At 36.3% G+C, this 26,053-nt stretch overlaps 2 protein-coding genes across 3 annotated transcripts in view; one reads left to right on the forward strand and one right to left on the reverse strand.

Annotated features, from left to right (window-relative positions):
* LOC135683007 (nitric oxide synthase-like protein) overlaps positions 1-25,964 on the forward strand; it is a 45,806-nt gene extending 19,842 nt beyond the window's left edge. For both annotated transcript variants that reach the window (XM_065198131.2, XM_089109356.1), the window contains 27 exons: positions 6,053-6,194; positions 7,293-7,432; positions 8,441-8,551; positions 8,675-8,738; positions 9,127-9,228; positions 9,691-9,759; positions 9,960-10,043; positions 10,573-10,694; positions 11,037-11,286; positions 11,739-11,782; positions 13,251-13,352; positions 14,004-14,178; positions 14,749-14,887; positions 15,612-15,690; positions 15,896-16,080; positions 16,427-16,563; positions 17,258-17,302; positions 18,088-18,213; positions 18,699-18,783; positions 19,566-19,653; positions 19,949-20,225; positions 20,654-20,845; positions 21,186-21,271; positions 22,663-22,702; positions 23,268-23,309; positions 23,697-23,782; positions 24,321-25,964. In XM_065198131.2, coding sequence (XP_065054203.2) covers positions 6,053-6,194; positions 7,293-7,432; positions 8,441-8,551; positions 8,675-8,738; positions 9,127-9,228; positions 9,691-9,759; positions 9,960-10,043; positions 10,573-10,694; positions 11,037-11,286; positions 11,739-11,782; positions 13,251-13,352; positions 14,004-14,178; positions 14,749-14,887; positions 15,612-15,690; positions 15,896-16,080; positions 16,427-16,563; positions 17,258-17,302; positions 18,088-18,213; positions 18,699-18,783; positions 19,566-19,653; positions 19,949-20,225; positions 20,654-20,845; positions 21,186-21,271; positions 22,663-22,702; positions 23,268-23,309; positions 23,697-23,782; positions 24,321-24,339 — 3,031 coding nt within the window. In that variant the 3' untranslated portion in view covers positions 24,340-25,964. The remainder of the gene's footprint in view (positions 1-6,052; positions 6,195-7,292; positions 7,433-8,440; positions 8,552-8,674; positions 8,739-9,126; positions 9,229-9,690; positions 9,760-9,959; positions 10,044-10,572; positions 10,695-11,036; positions 11,287-11,738; positions 11,783-13,250; positions 13,353-14,003; positions 14,179-14,748; positions 14,888-15,611; positions 15,691-15,895; positions 16,081-16,426; positions 16,564-17,257; positions 17,303-18,087; positions 18,214-18,698; positions 18,784-19,565; positions 19,654-19,948; positions 20,226-20,653; positions 20,846-21,185; positions 21,272-22,662; positions 22,703-23,267; positions 23,310-23,696; positions 23,783-24,320) is intronic.
* LOC135683008 (putative aarF domain-containing protein kinase 5) lies at positions 1,493-3,908 on the reverse strand. Its single transcript, XM_065198133.2, has one exon. It carries the CDS (start codon positions 3,310-3,312, stop codon positions 1,558-1,560), a length of 1,755 nt encoding a protein of 584 aa, XP_065054205.2. The 5' UTR covers positions 3,313-3,908; the 3' UTR covers positions 1,493-1,557.
* Positions 25,965-26,053: the final 89 nt, after the last annotated feature.

Below are 26,053 nucleotides of genomic sequence, written 5' to 3' on the forward strand. Positions count from 1 at the left end.
GCTTTACAAAAGCTTGCTTTATCTGCTATTTTCTATATTGAAGGTTTACATCGTAATATTTTCTTAGATTTTTTGGGCAACTTTAATTGTTTGAAGACCTAATATAATAATATAAAGAGTTGAGGTAGTAGAAAGGTCAGGGGGACCTATAAATCCCTGTAATGATCTGTTAGGCTGTATCTAAGTGTATTTAAATTTTTCCGCATATTTTAGCCGATCGTATGTTTGTTCGAATTGTTGCACTGTCGAAGAATTGATGACTTCATTCGTTTAATAGTTCCAGTCATTAACAACTCTTTGTGTGAAAAATGTTCTGCAAATTTGTCCTCTTGTGTTATTCCGCTTCAACTCGAAGAGCAGGGATTGATCAGTATCCACAAAAAAACATTTAAGAGCTTAAACGTTAATATCATATCTCCGCATTTTTTCTGTACTCAAGTGAAGGTAAGTCTAATGCTCTTAGTCGAATGCCGTATGAATTGTCCTTGCTTTTACTTCATAGCTTTGTGGCAACACCTTTTTTCCCCTTCCAGCATTCTAACTTGTTTTATAAGATTAGGGCTTGATATAGCTCCAGCCGCCTTTAGTAATGGTCGAACTCGAACTAAACCCTTCTATTAGTATTAGGTTAAGAATATTTCTTTGTTGATTAATTTGATGGTTCGTTTTATTATGTAAGGATTCCCTTACATAATTGCCTTTTTTACACGTTCAGCAACTTGTTTATCAAACTTAAGCTAATATCAACGATAACACCAAGGCTTTCTTTCATCATGAAGATATCTTGTTGATATGTCTGTTTGGTTGCCAAGAAAAAGCATATGACATTTTAAAAATCAAAATATCAAGAAGAGATACCTCATAAAGTGATTCATAAATCATCATGTCTTTGAAACTAATGGCATCTAATTATGTCTTCAATCTGCCAAAACTAGTTCAAAATCTAAATAATCACAAAATAGTCTGTGATGCTTTGGATCACACATGTCCTTCCTGGAGTGAAAGAATTTGAAGTAGGAGGCATAAAAAACTAGAATAAGAAAACTATATTCATTATCAATTAATTTACTGGCACTAAAAAATTGACTTTCTCAATCATCTTTAGCTTGACAAATATACTTTTCAAGTAAAACTGTCAGAATCACTGGTACTCTCTAGTTACTTTATGGAATAATTTGTCATTTAAACATATCATAATTGCTACTTTTGCATGGGTTGTACCCTGCCACCTTTTCTTATTTTTCTTGGTATTAAATGTGAATTTTGTAATGATTTTGTGATAACAATTAACACATTTGATAAATTTAGATCTGATAATTTCAAGACACCATAAACTTATCAACCACTCAGTATATAAGAAAATAAGCAACGGCCTACATATAATGTGTAAGAAGGAAGAACCACAGGATAGGCTGTCTGCCGGATTCTGTGAATCTTGCAATGAGTAATAATACAAAAGATATTCAGGAACAAAGCAATACGACAACGAGAATCCAATATGACTGATCATTTTCTAGTATTGCAACAAGAGATTTTAATTTAATTATAAGACAATTCTTACAGCAATACACTCACTTCTTCTTCAACTTCATGTGTAAATTTGGTTATGTCAAAATCTTTTGGAGCATAGCCACAGAACTGAAGCATTTTGATATAGAATTCTGTAAAATGTTGTCCAAGTTCATAGTATTTAAGACATGCACTCAACCAACACTGTTCTCCATATATTTTCAACTTCTGTATAAAAGTCAACTTCTGATTGTGATGAATAAGACCAGCTATTGCACAATCACACAACAAGCTGTAGCGATCTACTGGCTCACCAAGATCTTGATTGATGGCTCTGACAGTATTCAGGTTTCGAAAAACCAGTAACATTGTGTCAGGTATACTGCGAAGTATTTTCATTACCTTATCAAAATGGTCTTTAGCCATAGCAGCCAGCTTTTTAATATCTTCTTGAGATATTTTGGACTTAAACATCATACCTTTTCCATCATGTATTACCCTTTGAAAAAGAATCTGTGAAAATGTATCATAGTCCTCTACACCAAGTTCTAAACTGTACTGTTTCATTTTTTCTTTATTTCCCAAAACAATTGATTTCCAAAAATTGCAAAGTGAATGTCTCACTTTTGTAGGCAAGTGCTCATATAGTCCATGATCCAGAATAACTATCTGGGCCTCATGATTGACTTTGCGTACAAGTACATTTGCAGGATGAGGATCACCATGTAAAAACCCAGTGATGAAAATTTGTTGCCCAAATGCTTGAATGAGCTTCCTGTCAACATCAGCAAGGTTTAGCCCCATCTCTTTGATAGACCTTACATCATTTGTCTTGCATCCATGGATAAATTCAGTTGTTAAAACCCTCTTACTACTATATTCTGGTAAAACTTTGGGAACATGAACAAATTTAAGATGAGACAACTCCTCAAAGCAACGCTTTCCATTGTCAGCTTCATTTTCAAAGTCAAGCTCTTTCAAAAGTCTATCTTTCATTTGATCTAGCACCCATGCAAAATCAAAGTTAACATGCATCTTTCCTATCAAACCTAGAAGGATTTCCAGTGACCAAATGTCTCCATCAAATCTATCTTGTAGATCAATGTACTGTACTTTTACGGCTACCTCCTCTCCTTCATGAGTAACTGCTTTGTGCACTTGTGCCAGACTTGCTGCAGCAATCGGTTCACTCTCAAAATGCCTGAACATTTTGTCAGGGGCGACTCCGAAATCTTCCAAGAACAGTTTTTCAATTTCATGGTATCTTCTGGTGAGTGCTTTATCTTGCAGAACCTGCAGAGTTTTTACATACTCAACAGGAAGTATATGATTTAAAGCTGCTAAACCCTGTCCAAGCTTTACAAAAGTACCTCCATTCAACAAAGCGCCAGCCACTATGTTGTCTGCAGCACGTTGATGACAGGCCTTTATTGCACTCTTGTACTCGTCTGAATCTGGATCAAGGCCCCAGAGGTTCCACCAATAATCAACAGAAATTGACATGCCTATCTGGAAACATTTTAGAAGCCGCACAAAGCTTCCCAACTTTACTCTTGCCACTCTAAGTTTTCTTGGCTCGAACGCAGCTGCATAGGAAACCCAGCCAAAAACCAAACCACTTGTACCAAACAGCAGCAATTTACTGAGACTTGGAGTCTTGATACGCTTGACTTCTACATGGCTAGTGGTAATATTTTGTGAAAGCTTTCTACGAAAGAAGATCCAACGATTGGTAGGTACGAGCCCATGATAAGGAGTAAAAAAGTACCTTGTTTTCCTAAGCAGGTAAAAGCTGTACTTCATTTTACTCAGTCAATCTGCCTAGAAGCCAACGCTTTTCTCGATGAATCTCGGTCACTAATCAACCTGGAAAGGTCGTGCTTTGCACCCCTGTATGTAACCTCCCCCGCAGGCCCGGGGCATTTTCATCATTATCATCAATTTCACTCTTCACCTCCTCCTCCACTCTGTAAAATGTTACTAATAATTCTCAGGACCTTTCAAAAGGCAGAGGATGGCCAATGAATGGTGCGAAGCAAATCGGCTAAATCTTTTCTTCTTTTCTTTCGATGAAATCGTCCCGGCAGCTACATATCTTGCATGCGAACAATGGCATAATAGTTAACGCGTGACATGGGCATAAATGGCATAATCTTTCTCAATAACTATCCCAGAGGTCTTTCAAAACTGATATATCTCCTATAAATATCTCAAAACGACTAAGAGCAAAATGAAAGCGACAAGATCTTTCACAAGCATCGACTCAGCTTCGCAGACTCTACTTTTTCTCCTATTTTAATTTTGTCAACAGAGTCTGTATGCGTAATAATAGCACTTTACTTCGAAAATTGGCTGCTTGATAGTCTTAATTATTTCAACCGGGGTCTGGCTAGGCCCATCGTTCCTCAATACTCGCCTCGACGCTAAAATCTACCCTATTTAATCAACAAAGCGCAGCTTAATTCAACTCAGCATCCTAAAATATTAACTGTCAATCAAACGTAAAACAATAGTACTTCTCAGTTTCCGTGACGGTCTGCACACAGGCTACACCATTGCAGATCTTAGCAAAACTTGGGTGGTGGAGAATCTTGATAGTATTGTCACCAAATATATCAGACAATGGCTAGAGTTACCAATCAGTGCAACCCTAAGCTCTCTTATATTACGCAAACCAAAATATGGCACCAGCCTCGACCTTCCTTCCACCAAATTCATTCAATGTCAAACTACCATAAGAAATTCACTTAAATCCTCTCCTAATGTCGATATAGCTTCTCTATGGAAAGAAACCAGCCACCATACCAACATTCAATATGACCAATATAGAAACACTAAAGAGGTCCTCAAGGCTGTCCAAAATGAACATGAAGAAAGAATCCACCACGAACTAAAGTCCCAGGGTTTAATAATTTTATCAATTCTCCGATTCTCTAGCCCTCGCACTAGTGTAATAGGGTTATTTTTGTCAAAATGGATACATCCACCCTATCGTTACCGTCGATATAAACTAGTCCTTCAATGAGAATTGAGACAAAGAGACAAATAAATAATGCTTCAGACGTCCATCTTCCGATCATGTGATCTTTCCGCGAAAGGTTATAAACTTCACAATGTTTCTCTACGGTTGACCCGTAACGTCGATCGTTTCTCTACGGTTGACCCGTAACGTCGATCGTTCTCTCAATAACAGACACAGTCTTTCACAAGCACTGTCCATTCAAACTATACTATAGTAATGCACAATCAATAAATCATCACGCGCGATTCCATAGATCCAAATACGTATTCTATAAATCCATACTTCATGTCGACAAGATCTTTCACAAGCATCTTGCCACATTTATAAAACGTCGAGAACCTAAATATACAAAATATCAAAACTTAACCCTATCGCTCTTAACCGAATTCCATTTCCAACTTCAACTCCAACTCCAACGAACTCAAAAACTAACTCTATATGTAACACGCCCAAAATATAACTAAACAAGAACTTATTGTAATGCTACATAGCTACGTAAATTTATATAATAATAGTGAATACAAAATATATTACCCCCAAGATTAATTACATAAACTGAATAATGATACTAAAAATCCCATGAGAAATAGTTAATAAATCTAAAGGTGCAATTAGAAAACAAAAGGAATTATAAACAACAGAATGTGCGAATGGTGATAAAATTACTAAGGTTACAGGATGCAAAACAAACAAAATTCAAACTAGCACTATTACCCTCTATTACACTAGCTCCCTCTGGTCGGTTGTCCACCAAAATATGCCACGAAATATTTTCAACTTTTCTATCAAATACCTGAATAATATACTCGCAACAAGGAAAAACCTTCATAAATGGTCATTATCCCAAATATCTGCTTGCTCTTTCTGCCTACAAGGTGAAACATTGCAACATATTGTTTCAAGCAGTAAGTCCTACCTTGAACATGGCAGATATACTTGGAGGCATAACTCGGTTGTATTAAGGCATTTTCATCTTTATCACAATGTTTTCTATACATCGATCTGCCAACTTTCTCTTCACCAACATTAATTACAGGAGATTCATTGAGCCCTGATCTTGTCTTAATTGTTAACAATAGCATTCTCTATCTTTTCGGATAACTGTTGGATTTGAGAGCAACTTAAAAGTCAGCAGCGACCGCAAAGCACAAAAGTATAAGTCTCTCATCCATTCTTTGTCAAATAAATATCACCAAGTTCACTTTGTCAATGTGTGGATGGGAGCCCTTTGCATTCTTTCTCCTTCTTCTAATTCGCTCTCTAACATGTTCTCTAATTATGGAAAACAGCACTCTCGAAGGCAAAAGATTCTTGGTTCAAAGCGCAACATCGTCTTCCTAGGAACATCTTTAATTTTGCCATAAGATATATGAACAACTCTCTTGCTTGTTTTCTAACTTAGCAAGATGCAGTGTAAACGTCAGTGCAAGCTGTACATACTGTAAGGAGGTTCAGACCACAAAGCATATTGTAGCTGGCTGCGCGTCATGTTTGAATTCTTGTTTTTTCTAATTCTTGTAGATCTGCCATTACAATTTTTCCACAAAGGAGGGAGAACATGAAAGATTTCAGAATTTGGAATTCACAGTTTATCAAATATGCTGGCTACAAACAGCCTGATGGTACAGTTGTTGGAGATCCATTTAGTGTTCAAATGACCCAGGTAGATTATTTCTGCATAGATTCATTTGTTTTATTTGATTACTGCAAATTCCCTGTTTAACGCCCTAGGCGTCAGTTAAATGCATATTTGCTAAAGGTGGGAGAGTTAAATAAAGGTGGTCGTTGAAAAGAAGATACCTTAGATACGATACTCACTCTATAATCTTTTTAAAGATAAAAGTTCCTTTGAAAAATGTGATACTATCTAAGGCTATGTGATAACATTTAAAAAAATTGAGAGTGAGTCTAGTACCCAGGGTAAAAAGAAGGTAGCATGAATTGAACGTCCTAGTTTTTTATCATTGTTTATTAGAAGTAATGTAACAGTAAATTCATATGTTTCATTGAGAGCGAAGTTTGACCTGGGCCTTACTGTTAAGAATGTCCAATCAGCGCCATCTGCTTGGACCCTCTTTTTTGACACTCTTTTACATTACACTTTTTTTTGTAAGAATCAGTAAATTTAAGTTCAGGCTGACTGTTGTTAATTTTTTCGAAAATCTGAGGCTGGATTGTTCTAAATTTGTTCTTAATCTAATAGGGTGTAAGCAGTGCGAGTGCTAGCTTTTTCGCTCTAGGGTGGTGTACAGGCCTCATTTGCCAACAAAGTGAGTGAGACAGCCTTAATTTGCTGACAAATTTGAATATTCACCGAAAAAGTATCCACATATCGCTAAAAATCCTCAATTTTGAGAAAGAGCGTTGTTCAAAATTGCATTTTGCAGAAGCTCAGCCTCAGCTTGTTCTTAATTTGTTCTTAACTTTTGACCAATTTTGAGGCTCGTGTTCTTATAAAATTGTTCTTATAAAAAGAGTGTATTACAAATGGAGTCCAATGGTAACAATGAACTCCTTCTGTCTATGCAATAGCGATCTTTTAAGTTTTTGCACAATAACTCTTAGACTGTTTGATCTGGATGGAACGAAGATATGACTCTCTTCATTTTCCAAAGCAGGTCACCATTCCCTTCCAGTAAAACAACCCAAAAGTTTTCCATTCAGCTAAATTCTTAATCTCTGGGAAAACCAGTCGAGTCTACGCGCAGGCTAGCCTTTCCATGATCATTATTATTATCAAAACCATAATCGATTTATGTAGATATGCGAGTCTTTGGGATGGAAAGGAGAAGGAGGACCATTTGATGTTCTGCCCCTTGTTCTACAAGCCAGTGGACAAGAACCTGAATTGTTTGTCATTCCTCCTGATCTTATCATGGAGGTGCAGATCACGCATCCAAAGTAAGTACAAAGTAGAATCCCAATATAACGAATCCCGGGTATAACGAACTTAATGTCCGGTCCCTAGGATTCTGCCCAACAAACTCCTTGCAAATTCTCTCGGTATAACGAATCCCGGATATAGCGAATTATATATTACGAGCCAAATTTTGTGTCCCTTCATCATAATAACACTCGATGAAACGAACTTTTCATAAATTCTTACCTGTTATTTATGCATAATTATTTTCGGTGTTCAATTATCGCTTTCTCTTCGGGGAAATTATTATTGTCATCGGCAAAACATGCTGACGGCACATTTCAAGCACTGTCTGATAGACTCAGAGCACGAGATGAAAGTTTGATTGCGTTAAAAATTACTGCGAATAAGTAAATTGACACTTGCCCATTGTTAAGAACATTGTCCTCCTTCCCTCCTTAGGCCACTCTAAACCACAACCTTATTCCCCATTAAAGGCATTTGACACAGGTAAAAGTGGCTTACGGCCACTCGACCACGAGCGGTTGACCAATCAAATTTCGCACAGAGAAAAACACGTGAACAGTTTCCGTCTTTCTGCAAATCGGTGAAATCCTAGAGCAGCGCGCAGTGGTTTCACGTGAGCAGTTTCCAATTCCATTCTTGTGCGCGTACTCTGATCAATTTGGCCTAAGTTATTTTTGGATTCGCTCTACTTATGCATGTCAAATGCCTTTAACTATATACTATTGACTTTTAATTGTGCTATATAGATGAAATGATGAAAGCAGTTACTCCTTTCAATATGCAGTATACTGAGTCTTTTATACATAAAGACAGTATGAAGTCAAGTACCTGAACATGATAGTCAAGGCTATTTACGAAGATCTTGGAGCCTAACATTTCATTCTATCAACGTAAACTAAAATAGATAAATGTATAAATTTTGGTTGTTATTGATTCTGATACTCGTTTAAAAGTAATGATAATAAAATAAATTCAGGTTTTAACATTTGCCTCTAACAAACATATGTATTAATTTTTTGAAGGTACCCCTGGTTTGAAGAACTAGGCCTTAGATGGTACTGTTTACCAGCCGTGTCAAACATGATTTTTGATGTTGGTGGCGTCGAGTTCCCCTGTGCTCCGTTTAATGGCTGGTTTGTATCTTCAGCTTCTTCTTTCCACAATGAATAAGTTTTTTCTCTTTAGATAATTCTACGTCCTTTAAGATCAATTTTGGTATTATAAATAATAATCAATTTTACAATTACAATTTTCAGGTATATGTCTACCGAAATTGGCGCGAGGAACTTCGGTGATGTTGCCAGATACAATATGCTTAAGGTCAGTTATTTAAGACTTTAAGATTCCGTATTAAGTTTCTTTGAGGGGATTTTGAATACTTTGTACATCTGCAGTGGATACGCAGCAGTTTAAACGTATCAAATTATACACGTTATATTTTATTCCTAAAGCAGCTTACAAAATGAGGCTTACATTTTTTTTCTTTTTTTGATAAACTTAACTTTTTCCAAACGACTTTAACCAATAGATTTTATACCCGTACTTAAGAAAGTAAAATTACACTCGAGGTATCATCCAAAGCCGTTCATTCCATGTTTTGATCGCCTGTAGTATCGATAAGTGTGGAAGTCAAATTGCTTATTCGGCTCTCCTTTTCAAAATGCAACTTAAGAGGCACTATAATATGCAATATTTTTTTGTCCCTCAGCCTGTGGCATTGAGAATGGGCCTAGACACACGCTCTAATACATCGCTTTGGAAAGATCAAGCATTGATCGAGCTGAATATAGCCGTTCTTCACAGCTTTAACGTGAGTTGTTGAAGCAAATATAAATTTTGTGCTGTTGATTTTGTAACCGAATTTTGTTAACTTGCTAAGCTGATGTAAAAATGCTTCTTACAAAACAGTTATAACAGTTGATAAAAACAGGAAAATCAGAAATCTGCCAGCAAACAAAACCTGGATCTGTTAGCTATTAAGTTTTCCATTTAGAGCAAAATAGGCCAGCTTGAAACTTTAATTTTCAAGTATTAAAGCTAATTGTGCTTTTTCTTGTGCTCTGGTTGTAGCCGAATTTCCATCACAATTCTCGTTCTTGTAAAATGCTTTGCAAGGTTTTAGACTGACTTCTAGAAAATTCACAACTTAAAATTCTTCTGTACACACTAACAACTTAGCCTAGATGAGTAATAACCATAGTGATGCAAAGCCCCAATATATATGTAACAAAATGAAAATCATTAAGTTAGAGATCTTGACTTTTGTTTTCAGGCCAGTGGAGCTACGATAATGGACCACCATACAGCCTCTGAGTCGTTTATGAAACATTTGGAAAATGAGGTAAGGTGTTTTTGTTTAGTTAAAAATTTATGTAAACACAAGGTGTAAAATCTAATACCCACGTAGTTTCAGTTTCTGTGTGTTGAATACTGATCGTATCGTACCTGAGCACATCAAACGTGATCCATTATGCCTAACTTTTCTTTGCTAATATTTAGGCTGCCTCTATCAGCTGCTAACTTTTTCTTATCATCTTGCAGGAAAAGTTGAGAGGTGGATGCCCCGCTGATTGGGTTTGGATTGTGCCACCGATATCAGGAAGCATATGTCCTGTGTTCCATCAAGTAAGTTTTATCCAGGTTAAGGAGCAGGGAAAGTTAACCCGTTGAAACGCTGAGATAATCAAGGCGTGTTTGGCTGAGCAGAAGTTTTGATTATACCATATTACATCACTAAAATTCTAAATGCGCATTTAGGCAACTGCTCTTTACGGAAAATTACTATTGCTGCCTGTGGCAGCTATCGTGTGAACGTAAATGTATGAAAAATGTCTCATATTTCGTTGTAACAGCTAGAAGTTGAGTAACTATAAAGAGTTTTTCATATTTTTTACGAATCCTAAAGACGTTGTTTCATTCAGCTTACATGAAGTAGTTGATAGATTTACCTTTTAGCATCCTGCCTTTCTATCAACTTTTCTCGTGTGATGAATAAAACGTTTCCTCGGTCTTCTTTAAATGGGTTATGTTTTAATTAAATCAAGAAAAATAAGATAAACTTAGTTGATAGTGTTTCAGCTGAAAAGGTGCTGCCTTGCTTTGTCCACTGCCACACCCCCACAAGAGTAGATACAATTTGATGAGCTTTTTGCAGGAAATGCTTGCATACACTGTGAAACCGACATTTGACTACCAGGAAGATCCTTTCAAGTATTTTCCTATTGACAAAAAAGAGGGTCTTAGGAAGCGCCGATTTGGTTTCAAAGAAGTAGCAAAGTGAGTTCTCTCATCCCTCTTTCAGCTTGTTTAACCAACGGTGTTGTTGTTATTAACTTCAATTGTGTGTAGTGTCTCTCGAACGACTCACATCTGCAAAATCCTGGCAAAGGAAACTTGTCTACGACAGTTCGGTAGGATGATACTTTAAATATCTACAGAAAACCATGTGGTTGGTTTGAAACGGGTTTCTATCTATGAAAGGCTTTTTGCATTCATCGTGTTTACTAAAGTAATGAGTTGCCAAACCAATAGATTTTATTTAATTTCGGAAGTCTAGTCAAATACCCTGGCTTACAAGCGTAATCAAAGTAAAAAAACCTTTATCTCTTTATGCGTCAGGGCTGTGAAGCTTACTGCAAAGTTGATGGGAGAGGCAATGAAGAAGCGACACAAGGCAATCATATTGTACGCAACAGAGACAGGAAAATCGGAGAACTATGCTCGAATTCTTGGTGATCTGTTCTCCCATGCTTTCGACCCAAAGGTAATGTGCATGGGAGATTTCAACTTTCCAGAACTGGAACACGAGCAACTGGTTTTGATTGTCACAAGCACTTTTGGTAATGGAGAAGCACCAAGCAACGGCGAAGTCAGTGTGTCACAATTTTCCCTTTTCATTCATTCATTTATTCATTCATTCATTCATTCATTCATTCATCCATCCATTTACTTATATAAATAAATTTATTTTTTATGTTTTACTTATTTGTCTACTCTTTCATTTTTCAACTCATTGACTCATTTATTTACTCACTTATTCACTCCTTCATTCAATCATTCTTCATTCTTTAATTAATTAATTCATTAGTTTATTGATTCTTTCATCTATTGTTGATGTATTCATTTCTTTGTTCAATCATTTGTTATTCCAAAGATTTTTTTAAACCCTTCCCATGATAGGAATTCTCTTGATTGGAATTTTTATTCATTTGGTGTCTTGAAACGCAAAGTTTTAAGAAATTTTTAGTCATAAATAATTTTCCCATGAATTCATTAATTTTCTTGGCATCTCAGAAAGGCTAATCAATTTCATTCTTTCAGTCATTTGGGGAATTGCTGTACAAACTTAAGCATCCTCCACCAAGGTATGCTTTATTCACACTGATTAACATTTGTATCGAGTTGTTTCGTCGGGCGATCACCCGGTTGGCCCTCCTAAAATTATTAAAAATTTTTTTTTAATTTTGCTATTAAATGAAAACTCGTATTGTTGGGCAGGGGCCCTCTCCTGCTGCCATAACACCGAAACTCTCTCAAGATTAGTGGATACAGAATGGATGAAAAGATCACTTTGCGGTATTTAAGTACTGAAAAAGCATTTTCAAAAATTTGGTACCCCATGTAAGCAAGGAGAACCCTGGGCCCAGGGCTCACTGTCTCTAATGCAATAAGACGATACTTAACTGGAAGTCCCAAAATCTGATAAACTTTCTCTTCGGGCTCTCAGTTTAAATGTTTTCATTTAATCATAGGTTAAGGTGGTCAGGACATGAAAATTTTTGTGACCAAATTTCTAGGAAGGTACATTATTTTAATGCTAACCAAATAGATTTGAGAGTATAGATCAAAACAGCAGAAGGGCTCAACACCCTCAGCTCTGACAAAATTTTTGACTGCAAAATTACATATTAAGATTGTTTTGAATAACTTAGATATTTCTTGAATAACTTAGATTTTTCATTAAGTTTTACCCTGGGTACCAGAGCCACAGTGATCGAAAAAGGTGACCCCTCTAAATACCATTCGCTGTTTTTTATCACTGAGGGCCCCCTTTAAGAGTCCTTCAGCTAGAAATCAATAATCCCCCCCCCCCGCAATATCACGATTTTCTCTCATCTCTTATCCTATGTCAGAATTAAATTTCCAGTGAAAATGATGCTGACCTGGACTAAGAATTGTAGATCCCCCTTGTAAATTATTTACACCTATGCCTACATCCCTGGTGGTTACTAATTAGAATTAATAGCAATATTCCAATAACGTTTTAGGCCAGTATGAAAAAGTGATGCAATAAACAACTTTGGGGATACCCGTAAACTTATTTTTGATTTTCGGGGCCCTTTCCCGACGAATTGGCCCGGTCCCTAAATTTGGAGACAGTCCGCTCCTGGTCTTGTAGCTCATGACCTACACAGCTAAATATTTTCTATGCAAGAAACAATCAACTAAAGTCTGTTAACTCTGCAATGAGGTATCTTTGAAAGTAATCTGGCTTGGTCTGTTTTTCTGATTTTGGGTCACTTGGCACACTACGAGGACTCGTCGCCTTGGAGAATGATACTGAATTTAAGTACTGTACCCGAAATTGAAGTACTGAACTAGTTTCTGCTGAAATCTATTACGTATTATTAAATATAACGGTCAAACTTGGCAAGGCAGCCCTCTCCACTTCGTCCCGAGGCATGTTCCACACAAGCGATAAGGAAAATTCTTAGGCTCTATTTATACGGAGAAAATAGCCTCGGCTACCTGAGTGTATAAACAGAGCCTTAGAGTGCCAACGTATATATAACGTAGAAAAATTTGAAAATTAATGATTTGACTTTCCAACAGATCTGCCGTGAGGACACGTCGACTTAGCAACATCCACATACAGCAATACAACAGTATTGACCGCGATGGAGGAGATAGCTCACAGCCCCTAGCTAATCTAAGGTTTAGAATTGATTTTTCTTGTAGATGATAATCGTGTGTCATTCAAGGCCACAAATACTGAGTACATACCATAAACGAATGCTTCTTCAGATAAAGGCAGCTAGCTGGTCTAATTTAGAATTTGCTTAAACTGTCTTGTTGGTATTGCTATCACGGCCAGATATCCTCTTTGAAGATTGCACGAAATACCGGAAACATGATTCGTTCAAAATTTGCGTTACCAAAAACTTATTCGGATGTCCTCTATTGGCCTGAAGTTGTCAAACATAACGATTATGGGTATAAATTCGCGTCTTATGATGAATTCATGTCTCAAAAACTCTCTACATGCTGATAGTTGCAATTCGTATTTTCTACCGCATTGTAGATTCTTTCGGCAGTCATACATTGCATATAAATATCGGTTACTTGGACCATTGTTATTTAACTCTATGCCTAAGGGTGTAGTTTAGTGAAAAGGGGGGCCATCGTTAACAATTTTGTTAGAATAATATCAGGAAAGATCTACACTCCAGGCAATACACCTTTAAAGTAGCTGACCAAGCTGTATTAGTTCCTCTTGTCTATGCACAAGTCATTCTATGAACGCCTATTATACTTATGCAATAGTCTATTAGTTAATTTTATTGTACTATTTGGCTTGAATTGTAGGTTCTCTGTTTTTGGTCTTGGTTCAAGGGCCTATCCTCATTTCTGTGCCTTCGCACATTCGTGCAGAAATCTCATTGTTGGCCTGGGTGGGGAGGAAGTTTTTCCAATCGGAGAAGGTGACGAGCTTTGTGGTCAAGAAGAGTCGTTTATGAGCTGGGCAAAAGATGTGTTCAAGGTATTTTCTAGAGTTTTGATGTTTATCAAAAATTAACAGTGGAATCATTTCAAAAGAAAGGAAATCCTAGGCCTAATCACAAAGACCCTAAATAATGTCTCAACGCCATGCTTTTAGAAATTCTTGTGTAGTCGTTATCAATGTCACTATTTCTTTCTAAAGGTTACATAATCATATCTAAAAATGCACTGCTAGTCGATAATTGAAAGCAAAGATTTTCAATTGAAACTCACAGGAGTTTTTGAAAGTTCTCACCTTTCTAAGGCACTGAAAACTGCCACAGTAACTGAATACACAATATGCCTTTTTCATGGCATAACATAATCCATTTCAGTCAGTTATTAGGCCTCTAAAACTATAAAATATTCATTTTTACGTGCTGAGATTTAAACCAACCATTTTGCAAACAATTTTTGCAAAATTTCTATTTGGAACTTTTTTGAATTTAACCAACGTTGAAAAGAAATAATAAGTTGTATCAACTAAACACTTTCATAGCTCATTGATAAAAATAGGAACGTACTTGTTGGACAATGCATTTTAAGTTTTTTTTTCATTTTTCGTCATTAGGCCGCATGTGAAACATTCTGCACTGACTTCTTAGCAAACGAATGTGTTGACAGCCTGGCTGTATCATCTACGTCGTGGAAGAAAGGACGGTTCAGATATGTTGTTGATGAAGCTAATGAAACAGCAGAGCAGTCACAAGGCATGTTACCCAGTTTTTTTGGAAAATTTACTTTGTGTCTAGTTTATTCAATTTACTTGGATGGCACCGGGGAAGGCCATCTGTTGAAGAAAGATTTTTTTCATTATTAGAAATCCTGGATTCCTTATATGAGGATTAGATTCCATAAACAGAACATTTGTTTTGGAGCCACATGCCCCTGCGTCATGTAATTTTTATTGCAATTTTTAACTAAAGGAACATAATGACAGGTCGAAGGCAATAAATATTAAATAACGTTTTTTGTGAAAAATTTATTTAATTCAAATGCATATACTTTTCATTTCATTGTTTACATAGAATGAAATATCCCCCTTATAAAACTTGTGGACACTTTTGGCAAAAGTCTTTGCATTTATAATTGTAGACGAAATCTTTATAGTTCTTGATAAGAGACGAAGCACACTAACATCAAAATGATTTTAAACTCGGTTTTTTAGCTACACTCAGAACCATTATTTCTCTTGCTCATTTTGATCTTACCCTTGCGACTAAAATCAACGCGCTTCATTTGAAATAGGCCCCTTGTCTTATTTCTTCGAAGTAGGGTGCAAAGTTACTTTCTTTGGAGGCGTCGTCAGAACGCTGGAAGATATCGTTTCCTTTTCATTACACTATCGACGTACAAAAGTCGACCTTAAAAACGTTGTCGTCAGGTTCAGTTGACAGTAAGAATAAGAACAAATCGTACTTTGTATTTATTCAGGTCTTGAGCTGGTGCACCACAAGAAAGTCTACTTTGTCGAAGTCATTTCCAAAGAGAAACTCCAGCATCCAGATTCAAGGTAGGCCGATTTGTCTCGTTGCATTGTCTACAGACATCATGGAATCTGGAATAGAAAACAATAACAAACATATCTTGAAGGCAGAGAGTACAAAGAGAATTGCGAATGTACACACTGGCAGCTTTATTGAAGCGTAGTTATGCTAATGCTAAACCTAGCAGCAATGATATTGACAGAAATGTGATATCATGGCACTTTGTTTCAGCCGATCAACTATCCTTGTCCGCATGAGTACTGGAAGCAAACAGGAATTGTCATACGTGCCTGGTGATCACCTTGCTGTCTTCCCAGAAAACAGAGAAGAACTCGTCGACACTCTGATTGACTTACTTGATGATGCTCCCGATCCAGATGCACCACTCAGGATGGAACTCTGTAAAGAAGTATCAGGTTAGGAGCTCATATATTCTTTCCCTGATTTAATATGGGGACAGAAATACTATTTCTGTTTATGTGGGACCAAAATTATAACGTATTTAAGGAAATGAACACACATGGTAGGTTTAAACAAAGCGAAAAAACTTGATGTTAGTCCATTCAGGACATGACAAGTCAAAAGGGGATGCTTTTAGTGGCTGTGATTCTCTATTGAAAGAAATTTTTGTTGCATTTCTTTCATTTGCTTCAATAGAATTGTATCATCAACATCTAAGCAAGGCATTCCTTGAGATAATCTTGAGCCACCGCTGGGAATTCAAAAATCGGTCTACATGCTAATTACTTACTCTTTACTTAGGCCCTTTCGGTCCAATAAAGAAATGGGAGGTGATGAAGCGCTTGCCGGATCCGTGTACACTACGAGAAGCATTGACTCGGTATTTAGACATTGCAACACCTCCAACACCACAGCTTCTTGCACAACTTGCAATGCAGGTATGTACCGTATTTCCTTCACAAAGCGCCCTTTATCTTTTTGAACGCTTTGAGGGAGTGCTTTTTCGAGGGCATTTTCATCTTTTCATTAAGTTGGTTTGTCATCAAAAATTATTTGCTTGCAAGGCCAGCAGGGAAACGTAAGCGTGAAGTTGGCCTGGTTGTTTCAAGCCATGACAATGGATGCTAGACAAATACATTCATTTTGAATTTACGTATGGAAAAACGTTTTGAAGTGACATTCGTTATTTAGTATTTAGAAATATAGTAACCGATTACAAGCAATATTAATGTGCTATATGAATCAAGATCTTTTGAAGGAAGGGCGATTTTTTGAGGGGAGACGCTTTTTTCAATGTGGGTGCTTTTTGAATTTTTGATGGTTTCAGGGGCCGCATTTTTGAAGTGGGTGCTTTTCCGAGGCTTGGCGCTTGTACATATAAGTGATTGAAAGGATCTTTGAAAATGATTTCATGTATGCAAAAAATTACTGTGCTATATTTGTAATTCATACATTTATTTGTAAAGTTGTAGGACTGGTAAATATCAAGATAACCCTGCACGAAAATGAAAAAATCGAAACAAACTAAAACAAATTTTGGATTTTAAAGGAAAATGTTTAAGTGATTATTGTATGTAGACATTTTTATAATTGCGATAATGCTAATTTGACTGTTTTCATATTTGTAACAAGGCCACCGATCAGAAGGAAAAGGAGAAGTTGGAAGAACTTGGCAAGGTATTATTGCAATTGTCATTTAAAGAGTCTACTTTTGTGAATGTGTGATATAACAATACAACGATTAATTATAACGATTGCAATACAACGTGAATATAACGATTAATTAAACCTTTGAGTTAGAATGCATCATACTTCTAATATATTTTCTCCTCTACCAGTGACCTCTTGAATGCATAATAAATAATTGGATAGATCAAAACTATCAGCAATAGTTTTCTTGAGACGATCGTTCAATGCAAATATTGAGCTTTGATGTATGGAAGGGTCTTCCATAACCGGGCAAGATGTCAGCAGCAGGTGTAGCCTAGTCCCTCTCGGAAATGTTTACGTCAAATTAAGGCAAATTTGAAAAATAAAAGTGCCTGAAAATGGAATGGGTATTTTTTACGTAATATTGACACAGTAATCACCCTTATTTCAAAACACGCGTGACTTTTAAACCTATTTTCTTGCAAGCTTTTTTTAAAATCCTTAGGCCAAATTTTTCCAGCAGTATCCAGAAAACGCCCTTATCTTCCTCTAGATGAAACTTGGTCCTGTTTTCCTTCTTCAAATAGTGCCTTGCATCTTTTGAATTCAAGTTTTTTATCAATTGAGGGTTTTCAAGTAGACAAGGAGCTGATTTCTGACGCCTCTCCAATACACAATAATACAATATATGAATGAAGAAGTGATAGAAATGTCTTTTTCACTGCAAAATATACATTTATAAAACAATGCTTTGCCTGATGCAGTTATTTGAAATGATATTTGAAATTTCAACCACCTTCTTGTCATCTTAGGGATCAAGTTTGTACGAAGACTGGAAGTTTTACAGATTTCCAAATCTTGTCGAAATACTCCAGGAATTTCCCTCCGTTAAAGCAGATGTAATGCTCATTCTGACCCAGCTTCCACTTCTACAATCGGTAGGTCATGGTAGAATGTTTTTTGACATCAAGTAAGAGCAGGCTTAGTCTTGAAAGAACGCAAAAATTGCCAAACAATGTGGTGGGCAGGATCGACTGAGCGCAAGCTCGTTCATGAGGGGTAGAATGTTAAAGCAGGCTAGGTGAAATTATCCAGAGTATAGAGTTCTGCTGTTGATGCCGAAAAAATCTAAACTTATTCTTTTATAGCAGAAAGATAACGGCTGTGACCCTATTATCAATTTTGCTTATATGTTACTTGCAGCCTATTTATAGGCAAAACGTCCTACTCAAACTTGCAAGCACTAACTATTCTGGTAAGAATTTGTTTCTTGCTACGTTATATAATGATGCCAAGCTGATCGGGTACCATAGTTGCTCGTGAAACACAATACAAATTACATCAGTGGCAGTTGAACAAGATAGTAACACCATACAAAAATGTTCACCTTACTATTATCATAATTTTTATGCATTTCCCACAGCGCTATTATTCAATATCTTCGTCGCCATTGCTGTATCCAAATGAAGTGCATATTACTGTTGCTGTTGTGAATTACAGAACCCAAGGTGCGTCATTGTTGTACTTATTCTAAGCTGAGGGGTAGGATTGGCTGAAAAACTGTTATGGGAGCCAAAGACAGAGATACAACTTTTTGTTTGAGGGGGGGGGGGGGGGAGCCCTGATGAAAAAGTGCAACAACCCATGTTTCACAAAATAGAAGTATTTTACTTTTGCTTCCAGTGTTCTTTGGGCGGCGGTATCTCGGTGGGCGCTATCATTGCTAATTTTCTTGAAAGTGCCTCGTCTAAATGCACTTCTACAGTGAGGCAGGTTTTCAATTAATATGGTTAGATATCTTTATGTGGTATTGCCTAAGGATATACCAGCATTTCGTTATGTGCATAGGAAACGTTTGTTTTTTTATTGCTTGGAGAGTTTGATTGAAGCTCTTTCTCTTGTTCCATTTTTTAAAGTACCAGATATAAATAGCATCATAGACCATGAAATTTTAAAACCTTGTATTAATTCTGATTGGGCCATAAAACATGTCAATTGAAAAGTACAAAACCATAATTCCACATGAACAATTCCTTTCAATCGTGACTTGCAACTTTCACCGTGTTTGACGAGGGCAAGTAAATGATGCTCTAAATTTTGACCAGCAAAAAGTGGCGTTGGTGCTTCTGTGGCGTTGTTCACTCTATACATGTTTTCGATGAGACTACTCTTTTTCTTACCGTTTGAAACATGTGTCTAGATGCTTGTATCCATATTTCCAATTATTACTCTTACTCTCTAAAAAAACCCTATTTTGTCACTTTCTAAATACCATTCCTTGTGTTTTTAGGTGGCCAAGGTCCCTTGCATCATGGTGTTTGTTCAACTTGGTTGAATTCCTTACACCCTGGTGATGCAGTGCCAGTACGAATAAGATCGTAAGTTTTTCAACTTGTGTATCTGTGTGTATCTGTGTGTCTCCTATCATAGCAGTTTATTTACTATAAGCATAAAGCAATGAGAAATGATCGATCGATAGTATCGATCAGAAAAACATTCATATCCAAAAATTTCATGATAAGTAAAATTCATATCCAAAAATTTCTTCGTTGCAAAAGCTTGTACGATTGGCAGTTGGACGTGGACTCCTTTCTCCGAAGTGACCCTTTCCAGTGGACAGTTAAGCAAAAACTAAATTTGATATTATCAATTCAACGTATCATCTTCTTCCAGAGCACCCAGCTTCCATTTGCCTGATGATAAATTCCTCCCCGTTATTATGATTGGCCCAGGAACGGGGATAGCCCCATTCCGTGCATTCTGGCAGCAACGTTTCTACGAGATTCAAAATGGAACAATGAAAGAGGACCTTGGACCTATTGAATTGTATTTTGGCTGCAGAACATCAAAACTAGACTTCATCTACAAAGATGAGTTACAGGAAATGTCCGAAGGAGGAGTATTAGACGGGCTGCATACTGCTTTTTCCAGGGAGCCTGGACAGCCAAAGGTTTGCATTTTAATCATGTTACTGGGTCATGGTCCTACATGATAATTTTCATGCTCATCAAAATCCTCGTTCATTCATGTCATCCTTATCTTAATGTACTTCGTTTTAGGCCGCCGTATTTCTTCACTGTTGAAATAATTATCTGTTTTATTTGTTGGTTGCTGCTCAATTTAGAGGCATCGTAAAATCTGCTGAAAAGATAATTTAGTTATGCAGTACACAACTACCATGGAGTATACAACAGGCGTAAATGAGGGACGGGGTTTAAATTTTCAAAATGAATGGAAGCAAGCAGAAATATGATGGTTTAAAGTACTTTTTAAAAACTATTGCAACCCCCATCCCTGTTCTCACAGCCTTCTTTCATTTTTCTTTCTGTAGATTCATTTCGCACATAACTACGACGTTGTTCATATTTAACCTTTTAGCAATACGTGCAAGATTTGCTCAAGAAAAATTACGAACAGATATGTGAATTAATCCTGCTAAATGGAGGTCATATATTTGTGTGCGGTGATGTTTCTATGGCCTCTGATGTCTCCAACACACTGCTTAATCTTCTGCAAGAATTTGCTGCTTTGTCTCAAGTCGAAGCACAAGAGTTGATGGCACAGCTAAGGGTAAGGCTTGGCATAGTACTGCTTTCCTCTTATTGTCTGTGAATTGTGATTCATGTCATTAAACATACTGTGAGCAACTAACGTCAATAATAGGCCCGTAAAAGAATAAGGTACTTTATGGAAAGTTTCTTGCATGATTTTCACGAGTTTGATGATTATCACTTGAATGGGTGATGGTATAGAGAAGAGAGGAATGGCTTAGAACACGTGTGGATGATTGTTAATTATCTAGAGTCCCTGCTATTGTATGCATTTTCCTTGTAAGCTCAAACAGGTTTATGATTGACAACGATAAGGCCAAAAGAAGTTTTTGATGATGCAATATTTTTTTCCATTGCAGTCATCTGGAAGGTACCACGAAGACATCTTTGGAGTTACATTACGAACTGCTGAAGTTACGGATCGTGTTCGTTCTGCTGCCAAAAGGTGAGAGACAATTTAAGACCTAAGAAGACGTTTAAAAATGAAAAGGTAAAGCAACGGGAAGGCACCATGACCGTGCATATTCTCCATCATTAGTTCAGTGCACCAATTTTTCTCATTCAAGGGCATCAGCAGTTCAGCTGACAAGAGGCTATTACGAAATTCATTATCCGTGACGGACGGACAAACGATAGTTTCATAAGGTCTCGAAAATTATCGGCTGATTCTAGAATTTTCTCCTTATCACTTCTGGGATAGACACATCGCCTCAAAAGGTTACAGATGTCTGTGACGGACGGGCGAGATAGAAAAAACAGAAAAGACTTATTTCACGTGTTCAAATATTCTATCTAATCCAACGAACTTGAGATAAATTTGAAATATCTTTGACAACTAAATATCAGTTTGAAACATCATTAAACCTTTTGAACAACTGTATTTCTCAACATTTGGAAATTTTTATGCCGAAAGTACCCATGGATCAACGTGATGGACGGACGTGAAAGATGGACTGGAAAATGTCGTCCTTTGTCATCAACATTGAGTAGAGATGGATAATGGTTGAAGTCAATCGTTTATTTGGTAGGTCAAACACCCAGTGCGCAGTTAAGGGACAAGTTTTGAATTGTCCGTCTGTCACAAAATTTTCAGGAATTTTTTCCTCCCTACAAACAGCGACAAAAACTATTATTTTGCTCTATCTATGATATGGTGTCTCCATATCACTATTTATGTTGATAATACAAGCAGAAATACCATTTACGATCATGGTTGTTATAATGAAATCAAATAGTTAAAAAGTAAAAGGTGCTAAGATTATTTTTTTTCATGTGCGGGATGAAGCTTTTTTGACCAATTTCGTGACGGACGGACAGACCGGAGGGAAATGAGACTGTCCGTATGTGGAAAAAATTTTTTCTTTAAAACAAATGGATAGTTGAAAGAAGCAAGGATTCTCATTTGTACTATTGGTGCAGATTTGTATGAAATAAATTCGATCGGAAGAAATTTGAAAAATAATTTTTTGTACGTTCATCACAATTATTTTCATACTCGGATTCTAAATCTGCTATAAAAAGAGATCTATGTGTTAAAACTGAGAAATATTTGTATTTTTAATCAATTTAGCTATCAAACTCAAGGATTGGATAAATTTTCCCATAATATCAAGATTCTCGAAATTTTCTAAAAATTCTCGAATTAAATTTCGTACTTCTGGAATTATTATAAAGCAGCACTTCACAAAAAGGGTTCTTGAAGAACAAAACGGAGATTTCGAGGCTACTATTGAAGGGCACAGCTTTTGAATTACAGGAGATACTATAAAATGTTTAATAGATGGGTAAGTGTTTAATGTTTTAGTATATACTGTACCTACTCTTATTTTCCTTAAGGGCGTGGTCATTTGTTGGTGGTCCTACCAAGCAAGATAAGGTATGCATTCGCGTGATCTTTGCACGAAGTTAGAATATGATAATTTCTTTATAACAGTACTTTTGACAATTGATACTGATAGATACGCAAAGATTCTTCACTCCGTATTTTGTATTACTAATTCGACTTGTTGCACAGCGATTGCGTCACGCAAAAGAAGCCAAAGTAACTATGCAACACAATTTTTGTTTCATTGTGATACTCTTTGCATGGGTGCTTGTTCAGAAGTGTATAAAGCAGTTTGTCATTAGTATTAAAGTAACACTCTGGATACTGATAAGGAATACTGTCAGACAGCAAATTCAACTTTTCTCTAGTTATAGCTTTCGTGCCTTAACTAACTCGAAAGTAACGACGAAATGCAAATGTAGTAAATTGCTAAAAGTGTTCACCAATTACAGCTATGTGTTCCTTTCTTCATATACAACCAAAAGAATATTCCTTTCTTCATATACAACCACGAGAATATTCCTTGTTTCTTCATATACAACCAAGAGAATATTCCTTTCTTTGTATACAACCAAAAGAATACTCAATGGAGAACACTCAATGTTTTTGTTTGAAGGTGGCTCCAGGAAGGCGTCATACTCAAACCCGTATTGAAGGCGTAAGTACCCACACAATATACAAGCTGCTTGGCTGTTATTATAGATGTCTTACCGATGTGATAGTTTGGTTTATTGCATTTACAGGTATAATGAAAATTTCCATTATCTGTCAGTCATTGATTACTTAATACAGGGCCATCGGAACCGGGAGTCTGGAGCCCCAATAATTGTCGAACTGTGGTATAATTACTTTATAACAGTGTACTGGGTGAGAAGGAATACAATAGGCAGCCCCCTTCCAATATGAATTGAGTTCCGACGGTTATAGAGAAAGCTGCTCCCCGTGTTCTGTAGGCGTACGTCTTAAAACAATGAAATGTAAATGTCATTGACATATATCTTTATAAAGAAATGAGCGTTGTTGACAAGCTCAATTGCATTCACAGTATACTAACATGGAACGTTCACAAGCTGGTGCAACTCATAAATTGTCACTGAATGATAAAATTTTGGAAAATGAGCCGATGACCGAGTAAGTCGTTTATTCAAACTTTCTATTAAAAAATTTTTTGCTTTGAGTTCTATCAGAAAATTTTCCAAAATCCATGATAGTTTCTCAAAAAGGTTTCTCTAATCCTCAGAACAAGTCTCCTTTCCATAAAATTTCCTTCTTTGTCCTTTTTTCCATGCATGGCTGAAGCATTCTATTTGCTAATCCATGAACAAGTTTTGCATGATCTTTGTCCTGAGCTGACATTATATTGATGATTTATTAGCATTTACTTAAGCGTGCAGCCCGGGATCAATTCGTTGCTACAAGCACCAAATCCACAGGTTCTTACCCCGGATTCAAGAACAATTCAATTTTCCACATTAACAAGTAACAAGTTTAAAAAACGACCTGAATTTGCAAATTATAAAGTTTAAAGGTCCTTCAAAAATCATCTTAGAGACGAACATGATTTTGGACTATTTCAAAGTATGTGATGTTGTTAATTTACTTTAAACAATACATCTAAGTTAATGTCTCAGCTCATTGACATTAATTTTCATTATTTCTTTTTATACAGTGCAGAGAAAAGCATCTGAGGCATTCACCTTTTCGGAATAGGTTGATTTGAAGTGAAAATCAAGAGGTGTTACCATGTATTTAAATTCTTAACTCTGCCTTATGGAATGGAAAATGTTTGTGGTGTGTTATTTACAAATTATACTATCAAACATATCATTTATTTTTTATTAGACATTATTTAAGCTAATTAAACCATTTTGAAATTTGTAGGGGTGATGTGTTTGCATAATTTGCATACTTAACTAGCACTTGAAGCAGTAATTTGAACCAATCATAATTGGCCTACTATATTTTCTTGATTTTAAACTACAATCCTTGCCAAAAGTCTTGGTACACCAAGCTAAAATTTCGCATAACTTCAGTAGCATCCCCCTCTCCCCCTTGAAACAATGTTGAATAACAACAGTTTCAAAGCTTGAAATTCGTCAAATGTCAGTTTATCAGTTAGGGTAAGTAATAGGCTTTTCAGCCAACATTGCTTTTAGGGGGAGGGGGGATATTTCTGTATCTTACAGCCGGAAACCTTTATTTCTTCAAAATCATCATTAGTCGCAGGGTGTTCCAAGGACTTTTGTCAAGGATTGTACAGACGATGGTTATTTTAAGCAAGCATTTTTGAGGCTGATTTTTAATGGAGATTATAAATCAGGTCATCTTTTATTTCATCCTGGTTAAAAAATGCCTAGATTGGTTGATAAAATTAGAGAGGTCAAAACCAATTTAAAAGAAATTTGACTCATGGTCCATTTCTCAACACTTTGTGTTTATGGCAAAAAGTTAGAGGCTATAGCCCTCTCCAGCTTCCTGCTCCACTGTGACTGATGCCATAAGTCATTTTCATCTCAAGTAAAAGTTTAATCGAAATAATGATCTGGCAAAGATTCCCTGCCTTTACAATGTAGTCATAAATGCTGGTGGGGTGAGAACTGACGAAGAACAGCATGAAAAGGTGCAGTTTGACAATCAAGAGCCAGAGGAGGAGGAGGAGGAATTTTAAGGAAATTGATGATCACATTCTGGAATATTGTCTGTAGAGTGTGATTATTACTGCTATTAAGATTAGTTTCATTTTGAGAAATAGTTTAGCAAATATTTGCATTTGTAGATAAGGTTTGGAAGATGTAACAGCTTGTGGTCAATTGTGTGATTCAATAACATCTTGTGATCAATTGTGTGTTTAAATTCGATATAATGATTTTAAGATTAAATGAGAATGAATGAAATATATTTTGCTTTTGTCATGGCATTAGTTCTAAATAGGGGGTTGGGATTCTACAATGCCAATAAAAAGACAAATTGCCTCATGATCACACTAAGCGAGAAACTCAGAGTTGCAACTTTGAACCATCCTGTTCTATACACCATAAAGCATGTACAGCTCTGCCTTAAAGACGTCAAGCACTTCATGACAAACTAGTAAAAACAAAAATCATCATTAAAATCAAAAGACAGATAGACCTTAGTCTTTAAATACGCAGAGACTTGCTAAGAGAAGTTGAAATATTGGTGTAGTTCCTATTTCAAAAATATCGTATTAATTTTCATTTTTTTATTAGTTAAACAAAAGAAAACTAAATTTTTCTGAGACTAAAGGTTTCTTTTTGACTCAAGACTCAGAATATATCAAAGACTCTGCATATCTGCTTGATTAATACCATAATTCATTTTTTCTATAATTATAGTGAAAAATAACAGAGCATTTTGGAAGCTGTGGTCAGCAAAATGTAGTGT

This window comes from Rhopilema esculentum, chromosome 7 (genome assembly GCF_057945365.1).
Source record: "Rhopilema esculentum isolate cy_ngs chromosome 7, ASM5794536v1, whole genome shotgun sequence".
Taxonomy (NCBI): Eukaryota; Metazoa; Cnidaria; class Scyphozoa; order Rhizostomeae; family Rhizostomatidae; genus Rhopilema; species Rhopilema esculentum.

Bases quoted from the DNA above. Each gene is read 5' to 3' on its own strand.
- LOC135683008 (XM_065198133.2), bottom strand. From the start codon at position 3,312: ATGAAGTACAGCTTTTACCTGCTTAGGAAAACAAGGTACTTTTTTACT.